The sequence below is a fragment of the Ammodytes marinus genome (genome assembly GCF_949987685.1).
Source record: "Ammodytes marinus genome assembly, chromosome: 7".
Taxonomy (NCBI): Eukaryota; Metazoa; Chordata; class Actinopteri; order Uranoscopiformes; family Ammodytidae; genus Ammodytes; species Ammodytes marinus.
In genome coordinates this window covers 31676944-31699003 of record NC_137211.1, presented here as the reverse complement: position 1 = coordinate 31699003, position 22060 = coordinate 31676944, and the positions used below count along the sequence as shown (strand labels likewise).

Below are 22060 nucleotides of genomic sequence, written 5' to 3'. Positions count from 1 at the left end.
TTTAATTTTTTTATCGAGACCCTTGCCCAGGCTATCAGAGAGGAGACAGCTCTGGAGGGTATAGATGTGGGAAGTGTAGTGAACAAAATGTTTCTTTCTATATGCGGACGACGTCCTTGTCACAATTAAAAATCCTGAATCTGGTATTCCATTGCTTATGAACATCCTGGGAACGTATGGGCAGTATTCTGGTTATACACAGAACGTACAAAAAACCCAAGTCTTGACCTTTTGTTTTACGCCTTCAAAGCAATTGATGGATAGGCACCAATCACAACTTAAATATCTTGGTTTCTTACTGACTAAAGACCTTTCACAATGATATGATGTTAATTATAAACAAATAAATAGGAAAATATATGATGATCTGGGCAGGTGGAGCTTGCTCCCCCTCGACCTCGGCAGTAAAATTCGGACTAAATTAATATCCTCCCAAGATTATTATACTTATTTTCAGCACTTCCAATAGAGCAAAACAATTCAGAGAGTGGGATAAACATTTTTCAAGATTTATTTGGAACAATAAACGACCAAGGGTGAGATACTCAACATTACAACAGCTGGGGGAGAGGGGTGTCATGGCCCTGCCTTGTCTTAAAGATTACTATCTGTCAGCTCAGCTGAGGTATCTTGTATGTTGGTGTAACCCAGCCTAGGTGGAAAGATATTGAGCTGAAATACCTATCCAGTCAGTTCTGGGTTGCCCTGGCAGGTCTAATGATGTTCACCAGCTACATAATCATTGTACTAGTTTCTCTCTGAAAATGTGTCAGACGTAGTAAAGAAATATCAGCTCTGCAGAGAAATTGGAGTGTTGAGCTGGCCTGCATTCCAGCCTGCATTCCATCCACAGCTTTACAGGACCATAGGTACAAACAATGGACTAAGCGAGGAATCGCCTCCTTCTGTAGGATAATAAAGAACGGAAACCTAAAATCTTTTGAGGATTTGCGTCAATCTTATGAGTTGGGTAAAGAAGATTTTTATCGTTACTTACAGGTCCACCACTTTTTTTTTTTAAACAATAAAGACCCCAAATTTAACTGAACCCTCAAACAATTCAAATGTTTATAGACGCTTATGATTCAAAAAGCACCAAAGGTATCACTGGAAAACTATACAAAAGCTTTACTTTATTGAATAAAAACTCAACAGATTATATTAGACAGCGCTGGGAAAAAGAAGCTAATATAGTAATTCCAGAAGAAACGTGGCTTCAAATTTGGAAAAATCAATCCACTTCCACAAACTCTTATTTCTGGTGAGATTTCTGCTGGAAGAATTTGATAAGATTTTTTATTACCCCTAACCAGATATCAACATTTAGCGGTACGCAGGTCTCCTGTTCATGTTTTTTGGTCTTGTCCTTGTATTATACCTTTTTGGAGGGAAGTGAGAGAGTTAATTGTGGAGACTCTGGACATAATATTTGACTTTTCTTTTAACTGTTTATATCTTGGAGAACTCCCTGAAAGTCTCAGTAAAGGAGACACATACCTCCTGAAGACTTTCATGGTTGCGAGTAAAAAATAATTACTAAATGCTGGCTCCAGAAGAATCCTCCTACCATGAGACTTCTAACAAACATTATAAACTCTGTCCAGGCAATGGAGAATCTGACTTTTGTGCTGCAGCTTCAAAAGGATAAAGGAGAGGAATAAATGGGATCGCTACAAACATAAAGACTCTTGATTCTATTTCATTCTATTCCAATGTGAGAAATATTTGTATTGTGTACTGCACCTATGCTTTTCTTTTTTGTACCTGCTTCCAAATGTGTGTACTGTCATGTCCTAGTCCTCTTTTGTTTGCCTGTTTGTTGTTTTATGTTCATATATAAAACAAAAAATAAAGTATTAAAAAAAAGATTTTGAATTGCATAACACTTTACAAGACTTGACCTAAAGCACAGTGGAGTTAGCGACCACTCAAACATGTAATTTACTTCCTTTGCACAAATGCTACACTTCCTGTCCAGAAAGTTCACCTGCTGCTGTAGTGTGGAGGCACACTTCTTCATTCTGCAGACTGTTTATGTTCCTCCCCGCTGGGTTGGACCACTGCCTAATCTGCTTGAAAAGAAACACAATTATTTTCACTGATTTGGGTGTCGAAAAAAGTGTCGGCTTTTGTTCAGTGCGATTGCTCTGTTTTCACTTCCTGTTGCATGCCTCATTGACATCACACCCACAAGGCATGGTGCACACATCTCTGTTGCAGTTTTTTTTCTTTTTTTTACTCGTCTTCATTTTTTCTTGCACATGAGTTGTTGCAATGAAGTGGACAGTGACTCAACTTGGTGAGATTCCCCAACTTCACTTCAACTTGCTCTCGTGCCTATTCAGACATTGGCCCATTTGACCGTCTTAATGTAAACTGATGTCTAAGCAGTTTCACTCTCAGTGACTCTGGACCTCGGCTAGTTTCTTCAGACATTTATGAGGAAGAGGGATTTCTGCTTTGCAAGCGAATCCATTGAACGTTTGGATAAATTGTGCAACACGCATCCATGACAAAATTGTATGCCATCTATGTCACATCAACTTTTGTATCACGAAACATTCTTTATATTATACGAACAATCATATGGTTGTCACATTGGGGTTCGGCCTACGTCATGGGTCATGTGCTCTCATGATACCTTGTGATGCTATAAATGAGGCATATTTTTTTGCAAGGTGTAGTGCTATCCACAACTCAATCCAAGAGCTGATGGTTTTCACACTTGTTGGGGACTAAATAACTTTTCTGAACTACACCTGACTTAAACATAAGGCTTTACACTCCAGTAAAGTTACCATCTTCTTGGGCCACATAGCATTGGTTCCTTGAAAGCCTCATGTTTGCAAAACACCCTTGTACAAGAGTTTGTAAAATCAAGGGCTGAGGAAGGGGGGTGGGGTTGTGAACATGCTAACTAAAAGCTAGTATGCCATTCTAAGCACACAGGAGACTTGTTTTTTGGAACTTGGGGTCTTTTAGTATTGGCCTGCACAGGTTCATTTAGATCAGTCAGCCTGTTATATTTCTCAGCTTTTACTTCCCTGTGATAGGATGTTTAACTTGATACTTAATGTGAAATCTTCCTGGTTCCAAGTCAAAAGCAACAGTAAGATTGGAGGAGTTTAAACAGGAATGTATCTTTTACATTTTGTCTACTGAATCTAAGGGAAGTCAGCATGATCAAACTATTCAAGCTTATAATGCTATCCACCGTGATGCCCTTTACAAGTTTTATGTTACAGAAAGCAACCACGAGAATGATCTCTAAACAATTAATAGCTGCAAACAATCTATTTGATTGAATTATAAAATTGTATTATATTCTTCCTCTCATTAGTGCCAGCTCAGTGTGTTTTAGCAAAGTGAAATGTGAGTGGTATAATTCTACCTGGAAGCTACTTTGTGGTCTATCAAGAAGCTTCATGGTTTGGTTGAGTCTCCTGAGGGATTGCATCATGTGTAATATCTCTGTTGTGTTGTGTGCAGCAGCTGAGCCCCTTCCATTGAGCCACTCTGAACCATCATAATGAGTGTGAGGGTGTCCAGAAATTAATTTGTGTCCCACCTGACTAACTATTATTAACACACCGATTGATTGCATCACTATTTTTAGGTCCTCACGCTCCGCTACCTGTCTGTACTGTGTGTGTTGTGAAAAAAATCCAGTGTCATACAAAGCCTAGGCTCTGTAAGCTACGCTGGGCCCCCTTTGTTTACATGTACACGTTGCTTACATACCAGTTTACAGAGCCTAGGCTGTGTATCAACACCAGATTTATTTTCAGTACACACACAGTACGGACAGGTAGCAGATCGTGAGGAGATATTCACTGATTTTGTCAACAAATTATTTTGACAGCAAGCGTTCTCCAGAATCACTGACTCCACCTTTTTAATAAGGTGTCATCTTTCATGTAAATATTAATCATGGATGTCTGATCCTCCACTTAACAGGATTACACACCCAGGGCTCACTGAAGCCCATTGGCTGATGGAAGAAATGAGGCAGAAAGGTCACCTGAGATGGAGATAAGAAAGTAAACAAGGAGATCAGCCGCTGCCTCTCAGCTAGTTGATTAACAAGTAATGAGCTCAACATCTTTGTCTAGTGGCTAGAGTATATAGAGTATAGCTTACGCTGTTTGTCATGACGACTGCTTTGTTTTTCATTATTGATATCATTTGATTGATTTTCCAATAACTGGTTTATCTATGTACTAAATATCTCATATCTTTGTGTGTGTGTGTGTGTGATGCTCTGAGGTATTGTCCTTACCATGCAATTGATGCATGACTTAATAGTACAGTAACTAGTAATGTACTGAGGGTGTAATCATATCTGCTTCATTTGTTTGATCCAATCCAAGAGTGGGAAACGGTGACAATGTTTTATTTTTGCATTTGGTTTACTTCACATTGCTAAAATCACGACATGTTATCAAAAGTCAAATGGACTTTCATGAAGCTCATCTGTCAGTAGTGCCTGTAGTCTTACAGATTTAGGATGGAGCCAGTCAAAACAAATCATTCCAGTCTCTGTCACTCATACAGACAGAGAGCATCCAATTTTCTCTCCAAATAAACCTGTGTGCTTTGTGATGGAACAATGAAGACAGCCAATACAATCCTGGGTGAGAATGGCCATGTTGGACTGAAAGGGTCTCTTTGTGTCTTCTCCCCGCCATACCCCCTGCTGATCCCCCTGTCACCACATCTGTGTGGCACATTTTCTTTGGAGGAGTGAATCCTGCCTGGCTGGAAGGGCGCACTCGCACTGGTCTGGTTACATGCCCAAGCACGATTGATGGCTAATATCTAGTTTGTTTGGCCAGTGCGAGTGCTCCATACTGTACTCAGGCACGTTACACTTACTTGGTAGAGGTGAGCTCAGGAACAGTACAGATGCTAATATACGGTAACGAGCCTGCACAAGCACGCACATAGACGGCGGTCGTGACGCAATCACGCTTAAGCACGGTACGGATCAGCCGGGCCAAGTGTGAGTGTGCACTAACATGTCAATAAGGAATGAAACCAAAGTCAGGTTACTTCAGTTTTTACCTCATCCTTTGTTCCACCATTGTCCCTTCTCGGTTTTGATTTCCCCCTTTGCTCTCTCCTTCACCCTGGCTCTGCCCTCCTGTCTGATCCACTGCTCTGCCCTCCACTGTTTGACGAAAAGCCTTTCTGCCTCTTCTTGACTTCTTTGCCAATGAGCAATCTTTCACATGAGTGACTCTTCCAGGGTGGACATGGTACAAATCGCCATATGGGAGATTGAATTAGCATATGCCTCCAACATCATCCGCACCCTCCCAAAACCAGTCAAAGCACAACAACTACTGCTTCCCTTCTATGCTGCTCTTAATGAGCCAGGTTGCCGCTTGCTGCAGAGGATCTTTCCTTTCTATTTTGGTACAAATTACGCAAAAGCTGGTAAAGACAGGGGTAGAAAGTGGAGACAATCCTCCCAGAGGAAATGATATGATTACTGCCTGACTGACTGCTTGGTTGGCTGGGTTCTATATTTAGAGCTAATGTGTGATTACAAGTGTCAGTCTTTCATTACCGGCAAGTAATTTACTGTAAGAAATCCATGTAGTGGGCCGATGTGATGTGTGACTATATAGAGCATGCAAGGCTTTTTCTAAAGGATTTGGGTGACCTGAACATAAAAGAAAGTTGACCTGTTTACTGACGTCCTGTGGTATAAAGCCGTGCAAACATTTGTGTTGCTCTGTTTAATCCACAGAACACATACTGGATATCCAATCTTAATCCCATGAGATCTGACTTTAAAAAAAACATAGCATCAAGAAATAGGAAAATGTTGGTATGAAATACTTGGTGATTCTCTTACACATATGTACCTCCTCAGTGCTTAGATAATATACTTTTTCAAGAGGTTTATTTGTCATTATGCGCAAAACAATTACAGCAGCAGTCTTTGGCAAAGAAGCTTCAGGCTCCTCTCAGCAATGCAATAGGAAGAAAAAGACAGAAAGAAACACAAAAGTTTTGCAAGGACACAGTGCAGATAAAAGTGTAGAGATAAGGTGCATACATATAAAGTCAATTTAGAATGCAAAATATTGCATTTGTGAATATTAAATGAAATGGAGAGGAAATAGAATGCTGTATATGTTCTGTAATACTTCATATAACAATCAAATAAGAACTGAAGTGGAATAGGATACTGTACATGTAATATAGTAATGTTAAATATAATAAGATATGTATGCTATACACAGATGTAAATTATGACTAAGGAATGGACATTAAAACGTAAACAGACATTTTTAAACAGATGTTAGCTGTTGCAAAGTGGCGACAGCTCACTGATGTCATCTAGGAAACCTTTTTTTTCAGTCTATAATCAAATTAATTCTATCAAAAACCTTAATTAATATGGATCAATACATTGTTGTTTTATATGACTCAAATTTAAGCTTAAAATTTTTTTCGCTATGAAGGCCTACTGCTACACAGCAGGCATAGTGTTGGCACAGATATCCACAATTTATAAATGACACCCACCACCACTGATTACGTACTTACTGCAACATTGTCTACGGAAAGGAACAGTTCTGGTTAACTCCTCGTCATTGTCAATGTTGCAAGCACCAAAAAGTAAACTGAATTTACTTTTATTGTATTTTACAAGGGAGAAAAAAATCTAGAACACAGCTTTTCTCTAAACTGAACAAATGCAACCGAAAGCACTAGATACTTCTTTAACCATTGAACCTGTTAACCCCAATGTCCAGGCAGTATGTGCACAGATCATTGTGCTGCTTGTTTTCAGGTGTGAATGGGCTTCAACAAGCACTACCTTCCAGTTATACTTAGGCCCTGTTCTCACGGCAACACGAAACGGTGCAAACGCGGAAAAATTCCTGCGGTTGCACTATATCGTAAAACAGCAAATGCAGGCATGAAACCGCAAGTTTTTGAGATCACGTCCCAGGGAGGATTTTTTGGAAAACACAACGGTTTTGGTTTCATGTGAACACCGAAAACATTTCCCCTGGTAACGCTGACGTCACGGCTCCACTTCACGTATGCATAGTCTATAACATTTGCTGTCATATACCCACACGCGAGTTGTAAAGTTAGAAGACAACATAACGTGCAGGGCTTAAATAGGCCTATAACACTCGCCAATTTAGTCTGTAGTCTATTAGTAAGTTATTGATACCCGCCACTTTGTCTGGGGAAATATTTGTGCTCTGCTGCTTTTTCTAGCAAAATAAACTTGTGTACACGGCTCTCTCTACATTAAAAAACACTATCCATAGTTCAGCGCGCAGCGGTTAAGTTACTGTTCAACAAAAGGAGCATTAAGGCTACGGCTTCACAGTAAAAGCATTTCACTGGCTAAACATTAACAGCATTTCACCGGACAAATGTGAGTTGACTTTTATTTTGAAGTACGCCTTACAGGAAAAGTAGCCGCTCACAAAGCCCCTTCACTATCAGCATGTCTTCTGTTTTCACGAGTTCAATGCGGTGAAACAAGAGGACAGAAAGCTTGTCATTTACAATACTTGTAAGTAACCCCAAGCTTACACCAACCGCTTTATGAACGTTAGTGGCATTCATTTTCGGTTTCAGTAAGGTTTTATGCATCAAATTGTACCGGAAAAGCTATCTACTACTACCTTGTACCGCCCACTGCTGGCCCGGCATGCTTACTACATCGATTTTGTCCCGTTTCCTCTGAAAACATGTGCACGGGTGAAGATGTCAGATAAATTGTGTCTGAACAGGGTTTTTTTTAAAACCAAAAACGGGAAAACTGTCACGTTTTCACAGTGAGAACAGGCCCTTAGTCGCACATTCACCATTGAATCCAGTGTGTCCCTTCTTAGCACCCTTCATCCACGTGGCATGCTTTTCATTTTCAGCAGGAGCCCATCAGATGAACAAGGCTACACAAACAGAGTTCTGTTCTCTTTATATATATGTATATATATATATATATGTATATGTATATATATATATGTATATATATGTATATATATTATATATGTATATATATATATATATATATATATATATATATATATATATATACATACATACACAGGTCCTTCTCATATAATTAGCATATTGTGATAAAGTTCAATATTTTCTGTAATGTACTGATAAACATTAGACTTTAATATATTTTAGATTCATTACACACAACTGAAGTAGTTCAAGCCTTTTGTTGTTTTAATATTGATGATTTTGGCAAAAAAGTAAAGAAAAACCAAAAATCCCTATCTCAAAAAATTTGCATATTTCATCCGACCAATAAAAGAAAAGTGTTTTTAATACAAAAAAGTCAACCTTCAAATAATTATGTTCAGTTATGCACTCAATACTTGGTCGGGAATCCTTTCGCAGAAATGACTGCTTCAATGCGGCGTGGCATGGAGGCAATCAGCCTGTGGCACTGCTGAGGTGTTATGGAGGCCCAGGATGCTTCGATAGCGGCCTTAAGCTCATCCACAGTGTTGGGTCTGGTGTCTCTCAACTTCCTCTTCACAATATCCCACAGATTCTCTATGGGGTTCAGGTCAGGAGAGTTGGCAGGCCAATTGAGCACAGTAATACCATGGTCAGTAAACCATTTACCAGTGGTTTTGGCACTGTGAGCAGGTGCCAGGTCTTGTTGAAAAATGAAATCTTCATCTCCATAAAGCTTTTCAGCAGATGGAAGCATGAAGTACTCCAAAATCTCCTGATAGCTAGCTGCATTGACCCTGCCTTTGATAAAACACAGTGGACCAACACCAGCAGCTGACATGGCACCCCAGACCATCACTGACTGTGGGTACTTGACACTGGACTTCAGGGATTTTGGCATTTCCTTCTCCCCAGTCTGGCACCTTGATTTCCAAATGACATGCAAAATTTGCTTTCATCCGAAAAAAGTACTTTGGACCACTGAGCAACAGTCCAGTGCTGCTTCTCTGTAGCCCAGGTCAGGCGCTTCTGCCGCTGTTTCTGGTTCAAAAGTGGCTTGACCTGGGGAATGCGGCACCTGTAGCCCATTTCCTGCACACGCCTGTGCACGGTGGCTCTGGATGTTTCTACTCCAGACTCAGTCCACTGCTTCCGCAGGTCCCCCAAGGTCTGGAATCGGCCCTTCTCCACAATCCTCCTCAGGTCCGGTCACCTCTTCTGGTTGTGCAGCGTTTTCTGCCACACTTTTTCCTTCCCACAGACTTCCCACTGAGGTGCCTTGATACAGCACTCTGGGAACAGCCTATTCGCTCAGAAATGTATTTCTGTGTCTTACCCTCTTGCTTGAGGGTGTCAATGATGGCCTTCTGGATAGCAGTCAGGTCGGCAGTCTTACCCATGATTGCGGTTTTGAGTAATGAACCATGCTGGGAGTTTTTAAAAGCCTCAGGAATCTTTTGCAGGTGTTTAGAGTTACTTAGTTGATTCAGATGATTAGGTTAAGAGCTCGTTTAGAGTACCTTTTCATGATATGCTAATTTTTTGAGATAGGAATTTGGGGTTTTCATGAGCTGTATGCCAAAATCATCAGTATTAAAACAACAAAAGACCTGAAATATTTCAGTTGGTGTGCAATGAATCTAAAATATATGAAAGTTCAATTATTATCATTACATTATGGAAAATAATCAACTTTATCACAATATGCTAATTATATGAGAAGGACCTGTATATATATCTATCCATCTAGCATTGGCGTCTGGTGATGAGGTAGACAGACTGAGGCACTTTGAGCCTGTCAGACACAGGCTGATGGAAGGAGATTTGGGGAAGAGAGAATAAAATAAACTGTTGCAGATTCACTTCCCCTTTTTTCACCATTCTTTTTTCTTCTTCAAAGTAATCCTGATTGGCAGGCAAAACACACACACACACACTCACACTCCAGCAAAGCTCAGCTTGACATGAGCCTATTAGGGTTCTCTTCGGTGAAGTGGTGTGTGTAGACGCAGCAACAATGAGGTTATTTTGCGCTGATGTCTTTCAGCTGAATGCTCAGGTGCATTAGCTTCCACTGCAGCAGAACCAGGCAGTGAACAGTGAACAACAACATGTCATATAGTGGAGAGTTCTGTGCTACCTCATAGAGACACAATGGTGACACTTATATGACTAGCACTATGAGAGGCCATTTTCTGTAAAGTCTTCACATGTATAAGACATGTAAGGGGATCGAGAAAACGTTTCCCCCTATCCCGCGGTGAACAGATAAAAGTGCACAGGCACAAACAAACAAATATACGAGACATTTTTCAACACTAAAAATAGACAATGACATATATATAAAATATAGGAGTCAGTAATAGGGATGGGAATCGAGACCCGGTTCCTCTTCAGAACCGGTGCCGAGTCTACCAATTCCTTGGAATCGCTAACATGCCTGCTTAACGATTCCGCTTATCGGTTCCGCTCGTTGCAAATGCGTCATGATTTGACACTCACGCTGCGTTGTTTTGGTTCAGAACGCAGCAAACATGGCGTTGAGACAAAATCTCTCTAAATGTTGTTTTTCACTTGAAAAGACGACAATACGGACACTTGCAACAATTGTAAAGTTTCCATTTCGTCAAATGACACGCACACGAGCGCAAGCGAGCAGACGGCGATCGTGACAGTTAAACGTTTGAATGTCCGCTGCCTGTCTAGTCGACACCAGAATTGCCCATTGGACTTGTACATACAATGTGTGAGAATGAACGTGTGTGTAGGCATATGTGTGGGCTAATAAAAGAGGGAGAGAGATAAAAAGGTGAGAGCAGAATAAAGCAAAGTAAAAAGGTTTTCTTGACCGCTGCCTTAAGCCCAGCAGTGTTTACTCACGTTCGTCAGCTGGTTTGTTTCTTTTTCCTCTCGTCAGCTGTTATAGTGCTGCCTTTATGCACGGCGGGTCGAGACGAACCCAAAACAACATAGGCTACAGCGGAACTCGGCGGTGATAAGGAAACAATAGTCTACACTTAAGTTTAACAATAAACTTCATAAAGACACACTTAAAATAACGATCTCTGCCCATACAAAAAGCACTGACTTGGATAACTTGATGGAGCGATCAATGTGCAAAAACCATCCGGCACATGTGTCTGATGACGGGCCGTTATATTAATAATAAACAGCGGGCGGGCTTATAAAAAAGGAAGAGAGATAAAAAGGCGAGAGCCTTTTTCTTTTTCCTCCCGTCAGCTGTTCTAATGCACCCTTTACGCACGGTGGTTGAGACGAACCCTACACTAAAGTTAAACATGACACTTTGTAACTACACACTTAAAATAATGATCTCTGCCCATACAAAAAAAAGACTTGGATTACTTGAGGAGCGACCGATGTGCAAATGTGTCTGATGACGGGCCGGTAGGCCTATATTAATAATAAACAGCGCGCTGCACATTAGAACAGCATGTACATAAAATATCTCGTATCCTTCCTGAGAGGGCATACATGATATTTTTTCTGCAAACAAATGGTTAATTTGCCAAAGTTGATAGTTGGTCTTATCTTTACAGAAGACTTCTTTGTATTTTTTATGTCAGTTGAATTTTGTTTCAAGTTGAATGCAAATGAGCACAGTTAATATTCCAAAAGGCACAAGCTCTTCCTTGACTGTTTTCAGTCTGTGTTTTTAGTTTTTAGGGAACATAGTGGCATTTGGGCTTAAACAGGCAAACCTTTTTTTTTGTCCGGACCAATTAATGTGAAAATTGACAATTTCCTAATCCTAAAGTACTCTTGATAATTGTTGCACACACTAGACACACTTCTGATCAGATATTTAAGCAGGTTAATACAAATAAACACATTTGTACTTATTTTCTCACACAATGAGAATCGATAAGGAATCGGATCGATAAGCAGAATCGGAACCGGAATCAGAATCGTTAAATTCTTATCAATTCCCATCCCTAGTCAGTAACTAGTTTCTGTATGAATAAATAAGTAATTGTGCAAAAAGGCAGTCAATAATGGCAGCAAAAAAGTGTGGGTGTACATATGACTGTCAACTGCTCAAAGGCTTGTGTGTTTATGTCTGTGCCTAGTGATGGGACAGATTCTGTTTCCCCAAAGTAAAGGGCTTAGACATTTAGGTTTTAATCAGTAGAGGGACCCTGCACTCCTGTGTGCATATGAAATGCTTGAGGATTCCAGCTTATTCTCTGACCCTGCCTCCTCTTCTCTTCTTTAGGCCTTTCTGGAGAGAATCAGACAGACTGCAGATGACCAACAATGTCTCTCACCCGAACATGTCAAGGTATGACTGGCTAAATATTGGTTGGTGCAGTCAACGAAACAAACCCTACAAGTCAGAATATTTTATTCAAATGCTTGTTATTGATATTTTATGGGAGAGTGTTAGGGCCACGGCCACCAGACAGAGAAAAGAATGAGAGTTGGAAGTCATTTCTTAATGCGCCTGAAGAATAAAGTCAAAATGTAGAGAATAAAGACAGAATCCAATGTGGAGATTGAACTGGACAGCTGAAGCTGGAAAGATGACGACAGATTGGAACCTCCGGGATCACTTACTCTTCAGTAAAACGTTATTAAAACCAAACGATGCAACTGAACAATCTTCAAAAGGCAGACAATTGGCGACGACCTCATTTTTACTGAAACTATCATCCTCTAAGCTAGAATAATAATATATTGCTCTCTGTGCAGCTGGCTGTGAGACAAAAGCACCATAAGTGCAAAACCAAAGAGGAAAACATGTCATACCCATAGATAGTATATATATGTATATATATATCATACCTTCACTCTTATAGTGCAGTTATGAGCGGAGCTAAGAGGACATCTGCTTTCAGTAAAAATGCAAAGATACATCCTTTGTGTTTTATAAAGTTTAAATTGTGAGTTATTTATACACACAGTTCACATCTGTCAACTGTTTAACCCCAGTCTTTACCTGTCAAGTTTAACTCAAGAAGAGGATAATGAAAAAAGCCTCCCCATTCTCTTCCTCTCCTTTACTCTCTTCTATTGTGGATGCTGAGATGTAATGTTACATCTCCATCCATCTGTTGGTCACTTCCTTGCTCTTTGTGCTCTCTTCCTTCCTATCTCTCCCCTCCCTTTACATCATCATTTCCTTCTTTGCAGATTCTGTTCTCCAACATGGAGGACATCCTGGAGCTGCACAAAGAGGTGTTGTCCGCTGTGGAGGCCAGTCTGCAGCCCGAGCCCCAGCCTCAGCAGGCACTGGGACACGTCTTCCTCCAGTTTGTAAGGGCACAACACATGCACACACACATTAAAGGTGGAGTCAAAATCACTTTTTGTCAAAATCAGTGAATATCTCCTCACGATCCGAACTCTTCTGCAATGCAAAACAGCACACACACTCTTTTCACCAGCTCCCTGTTACCACAGATGCAGGGAAAGCGTGCAAAGCCTTCTCTCTTTCTCACATGGAACAGCCCCTCCCATCTCCTCTACACCTCCACCACTCTGCCCTTCCTCCTCTCACAAAGAGGCATGCATCCTGTCTTCATCAGTCTGCGGTCTCTGCCATCTCCCTCTTTCACTCCTCTCCATCCCTCCATCCAAAGATTCCTCTGCGCTCTGCAGCCCTCCCTCCCCTCTGTTTGAACTGCTTTGGCCCTAGGGGACAGACAAAGAAGGCTCTGTGTCCCGGGAGGAAGCCATGGTGTGTCACTCAGTGAGGGCACAATGCTTCTCTCTCTCTCTCTCTCTCTCTCTCTCTCTCTCTCTCTCTCTCTCTCTCTCTCTCTCTCTCTCTCTCTCTCTCTCTCTCTCTCTCTCTCTCTCTCTCTCTCTGAGCACTGAAGAGTCAAAGTTACCTTAGACATGATGTCCTCCATCTCACTGCGGGCCTTGTAGGTGCCGTCATCGTAGCGGAATCGGTACAACACTTGCTCGTTCTTGAACTGGTGCTTGTCTGACACTGAAATGTCAGAAGGAGAACATGTCACATGGGCTTGGTGTACTGGGTGATTTTGAGCAATATCTCTCTCTCTGCGCCTCACGAGGCCGATTAAAAGAAATGCACAAATCATGTTTGTAGATACAGATAGAATTGTATTTTATCAAATGCAACAAAAAAATATAACTGTTCATCACCCACCCGCTCTAAATATCTGTATCGGCATCGACCATTGAAAAACCCAAATGGGTCCACCACTAGTATAAACCACACAGCATCCCTCTGTACTTTAACAATAACACAAGCAGTATTTCCTCCACCTGCTTGTGGACATGTAATCACATCTGTGCACAGCATCAAAACATCCCATCTTCACACATGTGCGAGGCTTTCCATTCATTCAGTGGGTCAGGCCAAGTGTCAGGGTGGAGAATTGATTATAGGAGCGCCACCTGTGTTCTGTCCATGGCTGTGTGGCCACTAGCAGATACAGAGGCCAGACAGGGAAGCTGCAGGTACTAACACTGACAGCTTTAAGATGAATGGCCTCCATCGCTTCATAATCTATCTATCTATCTATCCATCTATCCATCTATCCATCTATCCATCCATCCATCCATCCTACGTCTGTGACTTGCATATCCAGTGGTTGACACTAACGCTTGCCCGGGGCAAGTGAAAATAATGTTCGGGCAAGTTGATATTGCTTTTTGGTTGCCCGACCGGGCAAGTGGATTTTAGATGAGTTGTCAGTAGGCCTAGTCGCTATTTATTCATGTGTTTTAGAGTCCGCAAAACAATTTTTTCCCGCTAACTCACACAAAATAGATCGGCTATATTTACTATTGAGCAGCAGCATCTCTCTCTCTCTCTCTCTCTCTCTCTCTCTCTCTCTCTCTCTCTCTCTCTCTCTCTCTCTCTCTCTCTCTCTCTCTCTCTCTCTCTCTCTCTCTCTCTCACACTCACACACACACACACACACAACAGCCTGTGTGCGCGCAGTTTCGCTGTCTACGTTCCGAAAGCCGGCTATATTAGGCTACGGACCTGGTTCCGCTATATTCAAACTAGGGATGGGACGATCCACTTTTTTTTAGTTCCGATCCGATTCCGATACCTAGGGTTTGGATATCGGCCGATACCGATACTGACCGATACGATATCATAATTGTTATACATTTTTTTGTTGGTGGTGATTTTATGTATTAGGCTAGGAAGGCTTAAGCAATTCTAATTTAAAAGAGCAATAAATATACACAAATGCATATAGGTTTATCTTATAGGTCACATATTATGCTAAATGCACTTTTTAAATGTGTTCTAACATATCCATGGGTCCACAGTGTGCCTAGAGACTGCCAAAATATTTTTAAAAATAACACTCTCCTTTTCTCACAATCCCCCTTTCTGAAACCACCACCCCTCCCCCACCCAATATACTCCAGTCAGAATTTTCCCCTTTTCTGACCTCACAAACTGGAAAGCCAGAAGCTTCCACTGTGCAGCCCACACCCCTATTTCTTATTGGTCCACGGCCCTGACAGACAGAGGGCGAGGCGTATCTTGCTTTGCTTCCGGACAGGGGGCGGGGGCAGCGCAAAGATTGTATATTTACGAGGGGAGCTGCAGCTCTTTTTAAAAAATAGGCCATTGTGAGATTAGCTGAACATCAGCATAGTACAATAAATTATCTGAAAGTTTTTTTCAGCAAACAATTAAAGAAAAACGTATTAGTGACCACTAAGACCATATAATATGGTGTATAATAGTACCGAAAAGTGTATAATATGGGAGCTTTAAAGGCAGAATTATAGAGTCACACAAAAAAAATCCTTCTCAATGATCACTTCTGCCCCACTAGAATATGTGGTGGTCTGTTTGTCTGAACAGTCTTCCTCTCTCTGGCTGTATTTAACATAGTAGAATTTGTCACAAGCCTCTCCACTTCCTTGACTTTGATTAGCTTTGGTTAGCTCACTGGCTAACAAACTGATATGTACTGTATGTCAAATTATAAAGTGATGTCCTCTCTCCCTCCACCGAACGTCGGCGCATGTTCGCTCTTACATTGTGTAAAAAAAAAAAAAAAAAAAAAAAAAAAAAAAAAAAAAAAAATCGGATTTTAATATCGGAGCTGTCAGTCCGATATCCGATACGCAGATTTCGGCCATATCGGACCCGATACTGGATCGGATCGGCCCCATCCCTAATTCAAACCCCAGAAATCAATAACGTTTGAGCTTATCGATACCGCTATGGAGTCCAGTAGGTCACATGATGTAATTTTAAATATCGAGTCGGGTCATCTTCAACTAATTAGGCCTACTTTGGCGAATTATTCCATCAGTGGTCTGCATCATAGACTGTAAAAGTGTTGTACCTTCGACTGTCTTGAAGAAACTCCTTCAACCCGCTTCAACTCTGTCTCCAAAAAAAAAAAAAAAAAATCCGTCCGCTGAGTCGCTGCCGCTGCAGACCATGCTGCAGACGGGCTCGGCACCGTCTCATCATTCATTCAATGCAGCGGTGATCAACAAACGAGAGACTGTGTAGCAAGTCCCGCAGTTAAAAAATTTGATAGTTTTTAAATCCATATTAAAATCTGCAGGATAGGAAATAGTTGGCTTTAAAAAAAAATCGCAAACCGTTCAAATGTGATGTGTTCAGGTCGGCTCAGTAAAATTATTATTAGGCACAGGTCAATAAAATGACATCATGATGTGTTCAAATGTAACATCAAGAAAAAAAGAAATTTAAGTTTTTCGTGAGAAGCTTGAATAATACAGTTTGGGTGAAAAACTTGTTTCCCCAGCAATATAAAATTATTAGTAGGCCTAAATATGGAATTATGACCTGTTTAAAGTCCTATCCTTAGCTCTGCTCATCTTATAAGCAATTCAAGCAATAATACCAGTTCTCTTTTAACAAAATAATAGAAAAGTATCGATAAAGATTTGGATTGTGGAGTCTTTATAATGGTATCAATATGAATAGAAATGAATGATCCCCCTCCCTACTTACAGTATAACTGTGCAATAGCTTTAACATGGTGGACTTTAATCATTTTATGGCAGACTATCACTTTTTCGCACAATGTGACCGTTTTAAATAAGTAAAATAAGTTACATTTTTCTGAACACTTTTGTGTGGAAGCTTACCTTCAGCTTGACTCTGAGCTAGACTGAGTTTTCTGAGACCCCCAAAACCAGGCCAGGTGCATGGCAAAAAGAGGCCCTTTTACAATGCTGCAGCAGGACCAAGCGCTTGGTGTAGTGTGATGTCATGATATCTAGGCTTATATGAATTGTTGTTGGTTGTATGTGGTCAGGATGAGACTAGTAAGCTATGTTTGCATTTAAGAGATACGGTTCGCTAAAATGTATAATTTAAGTAGCCTATATATATCATTGTTTAACAGTTTTTTTTGGGCAAGTGAACACGACATTCGGGAAAGTAAAACATTACCTGTACTTGCCCTATGGGCAAGTGCTTTTGAAACCTTAGTATCTCTCTCACTGTTAGTCAGATCTGCCTGAGCTTCCGGATATTGCTTGCGCACGGCACGAAGGTGTGCATCCTTGATTGATTATGAAGTTTTGGACCAAATATGTAGAAGTTATCATATTTATATCTTGCTGGCGGCGAATACATGCGCACACTGAAGGCCACAGTAACGACGGGCATGAAGTAGTCTCCGCCTAAACCCCGCCTCACTCTGGTTTGATTGGCTGCTGCGACCAAAGCATGAAATGAGTGACGAGCGGGACACACACAGCAGACCTGCTTCCTACGGGCACTGCACTAGTATCAGTTAACATCAAGTCTACCTCAGTCCGACAACAGGAGATTACCCTTTGTGACTCAAAGCAGTATTGGATATTAGTTTCAGGTGTGATGAGTCACGCTAAATCTCACTATAGCGTTGATATTATACATTTAAAGGTCACATATTATGCTAAATGCACTTTTTAAATGTGTTCTAACATATCCATGGGTCCACGGTGTGCCTAGAGACTGCCAAAATATAAAAAAAAATAACAATCTCTCCTTTTCTCACTCTCCCCCTTTCTGAAACCCCCATCCCATCCCCCCAATATACTCCAGTCAGAATTCTCCTCGTTTCTGACCTCAAAAACTGGAAAGCCAGAAGCTTCCACTGTGCAGCCCACACCCCTATTTCTTATTGGTCCACGGCCCTGACAGACAGAGGGCGAGGCGTATCTGGCTTCGCTTCCGGATAGGGGGCGGGGGGAGCTCAAAGATTGTATATTTACGAGGGGAGCTGCAGCTCTTTTTAAAAAATAGGCCATTGTGAGATTAGCTGAACATCAGCATAGTACAATAAATTATCTGAAAGTTTTTTTCAGCAAACAATTAAAGAAAAACGTATTAGGGACCACTAAGACCATATAATATGGTGTATAATAGAACCGAAAAGTGTATAATATGGGAGCTTTAAATCATATTTCGGTAAATCTCTTTGATTACATGTGTCATGAAATATAGCCGCTATACACTGCGTTCCAAATTATAATGCAAATTAGATTTTCCCAGATTTACCGAAATAGCCGATGCAAATCACAGTCAGTATAATTTTCAAGTCATCAACCGTTGGAGTATATTTCAAATTTTATTGAACAAACCTTCCAATAATAAAAGTATTTTTTTCAAAAATAAAAAACTCCAAATGCACGGTTCCAAATTATTATGCACAACAGAGTTTCAAAAAATTGTATAGGTTGTAAACAACTAAAAACGGTCATTTGTTGAATTTGCAGAATGTGAAGATCATATTTAGTGAAATAAAAAGCTATTTCAATCAAAAACATCTCAACAGGCCAAGGTACATGTTGCTTCTTTGATAGCACCTTCACAATTCTTGCATCCATTGAATTTATGAGTTTTTGGAGAGTTTCTGCTTGAATATCTTTTCCGGATGTCAGAATAGCCTCCCATAACTGCTGTTTTGATGTGAACTGCTTCCAAACCTCATAGATGTTTTGCCTGAGGATGCTCCAAAGGTTCTCAATAGGGTTGAGGTCAGGGGAAGAAGGGGGCCACACCATGAGGTTCTCTCCTTTTATGCCCATAGCAGCTAATGACACAGAGGTATTCTTTGCAGAATGAGATGGTGCATTGTCATGCATGAAGATGATTTTACTACGGAAAGCACTGTCCTTCTTTTTGTACCACGGAAGAAAATAGTGAGTCAGAAACTTTGCCGAGGTCATTTTCACACCGTCAGGGACCCTAAAGGGGCCTACCAGCTCTCTCCCCATGATTCCAGCCCAAAACATGACTCCACCACCTCCTTGCTGACGTCGCAGCCTTGTTGGGACATGGTGGCCATTCACCAACCATCCACTACTGCTCCATCCATCTGGACCATCCAGGGTTGCACGGCACTCATCAGTAAACAAGACTGTTTGAAAATGAGTCTTCATGTATTCCTGAGCCCACTGCAACCGTTTCTGCTTGTGAGCATTGTTTAGGGGTGGGCGAATAATAGGTTTATGCACAACAGCAAACTTCTGGATCCTACACCTTGAGGTTTGCGGGACTCCAGAGGCACCAGAAGCTTCAAATACCTGTCTGCTGCTTTGTGATGGCATTTTAGCAGCTGCTTTCCTATTCCGATGTATTTGTCTGGCAGAAACCTTCCTCATATTACCTTTATCCAAACGAACCCGTCTCTGCTCTGAATCAGCCACACATCTCTTCAAAGTACGATGATCACACTTAAGTTTTTGTGAAATATCTATTGTTTTCATATATACCTTGTCCAAGGTATTGCACTATTTAACGCTTTTCGGCAGCAGAGAGATCCTTTTTCTTTCCCATATTGCTTGAAACCTGTGGCCTGCTTAATCATGTGGAACGTCCTTGTTAAGTAGATTTCCTTTGATTGGGCTTACTTAGCAAACTGATTATCACAGGTGTCTGAGATTGATTTCGATGATCCAAAGCGCCCTGAGACACAATACCATCAATGAGTTTAAATGAAATACAAAAAATTAAATGTTTATGACACTTAATTCCAATTTGCATAATAATTTGGAACACAGTGTATGTATTATATCAAAAGATACAGTACAAATACTCATTTAAAGTGTATATTTATATGTTATAGGGGTTGCAACTAATGATTACATTAATTATGGATAATTTTGTAAATTCTTTTTTTAAATGATCAATAATATCAGTATTGCCAGTGCATCCAAACTCGCTAACGTAGCTTATATTTCTGTGCCATAGATCTTTGTTTTGTCTAAAAACTATTATAGGAATAGTTTGACCTTTACCAAAGTGTAAAAGTCATGTTTGTTTGTTGCCTGGCTACCTCGTGGTGGCAAGATCCAGGAAGAGAAATACTTAGTTTTTAATATGAAACGCTGACAGGCAGATTTTGTTACCTTTGTACAGACTTAGGCTAGATCTCTCCCACTGTTTCCAGTCTTTATGCCAAGCTAAGCTAACAGCATGCTAGCTTCAGCTTCACATTAACTGTATAAAAGAGAGGTCTTCTATTTTAACCTTCAGCCAAAAGTAAATAAGCATGATTCCCAAAATGCTACTGCACATAGCAAAAACTCTGGAATAGACTATAGGCTAATACATTATTTTACTTCTCACATTATTTTACTTCTCACATGTTATATGGGCCTACATATAGCCCTGCTAGGCTAATACGTGATATTTCATACAGTACAAAGTTGGGCGAAACTGCTTTAAAAAGACTATAATGACTGTGCCAGTTACAGCGGCACATGGCACTGGCTTTCTTCCTTCCCAGTCGCTGTCTTTGCGGCCGGTTGCCTCCCTATTTTCCCCTTATATCAGTCAAAGTGCCGTGCTTATTAAAAGCGTCACAATATTCCAGAGCTATTTAGCATTGACCATCTATGGTAGATTGTGGGATGAAACTGGGAAGGGAAGTGGGAGGACACGGGGCGGAGATCGTCCGCGCACAATTCACTGCAGGTGGGTAATTATAAAGGGAAGATTGCGTGCAACTGTGCGCCGCACAGTTTTATAAATCTAAATTAGGGCTGTCAAAATTAACGCGTTAACGCAGGGTGATTAATTTCTGGAATTAATGCGTTAATTTTTTTAACGCATTTAACGCATGTGCAGAATGATCCGCCCGTGCATCCCACCCGCTCTACACTACAGTCACTCTAAAGGCCGTTTCAGACGGAACGCGTTTGTCGCCCCTGGCAATGCATTGTCAATGGAGAGGCGAGCGGGGAGAGAGAAGGCGCGGCATTCTGTCAGGCGACACGACAAGCGGGCGCACTCCCGTGGAACTGTCGCTTCCGTGCTCGTCGAACGCTTGCGCGCGCTCGTAGGAGCCGTTGGAAAAGTTGAGAACTGTTTATCTTTTTGTCGCGGCGGTTGAAAAATCACAATCGCGCTCGTCCGCCCGTCACTTCACACGGGGAGCGCAAAGTGAAGCCGCGGTGCCAGGCGACAACGCGAGCTACTTACTCACTCACGGGTGATTCACATAAACTCAAATAAACACGTTTCACATGTGGAATGATCGATTACTGCGGCAACGCTCACACATCCGACCGAGGGAGAAGAGAAAGGAAACTTACTAAACAGACTCTCCGGCCGACTGACGTGACGGCCCTAACTGACAGTTATCCACACTGAATAAAACACATCTTAACACACTGTAAAAAATATCAAACACTAACTTATGAACTTTGGGGCCTTTTCTAAACACAGACACACGAACAAACTGCAATCAGGTTGTATTCAGGAATGCAAAACCATGGATTCACTCAATACATGCCATTATAGCCTATGCTATATTTGCTGAATAGAGACAGCCAAATTTAAGTATGGTGTGGTTGTTTTAGTTGATTATAATTTATTTGCAGTAATTACACCATCATTTGGATTTTCAATGAATAAAAACTACATTTGAATGTATATATTCACCTTCTGTCCTTTATCTTTCAATTCATATAACAATATACAGAAAAAATGGTAATTTTTTGGGCCTATTTCGAATGGTAGAATTAATCGTGATTAATCGTGATTAATCCATGGAATCCTGTGATTAATCTGATTAAAATTTTTAATCATTTGACAGCCCTAATCTAAATTATTATTTTTTGGGCAGCACATTCTTGGTTTTGTGCGGACACAATGTTT

The 22060-nt window shown here is 40.9% G+C and overlaps 1 protein-coding gene across 1 annotated transcript in view; it reads left to right on the top strand.

Moving 5' to 3' along the window:
* prex1 (phosphatidylinositol-3,4,5-trisphosphate-dependent Rac exchange factor 1) overlaps window positions 1-22060 on the top strand; it is a 164706-nt gene that overhangs the window by 21577 nt on the left and 121069 nt on the right. Inside the window, 2 exon segments of the mRNA XM_080031313.1 lie at window positions 12194-12259; window positions 13111-13233. Of these exon segments, the coding sequence (XP_079887439.1) occupies window positions 12194-12259; window positions 13111-13233 (189 nt within the window).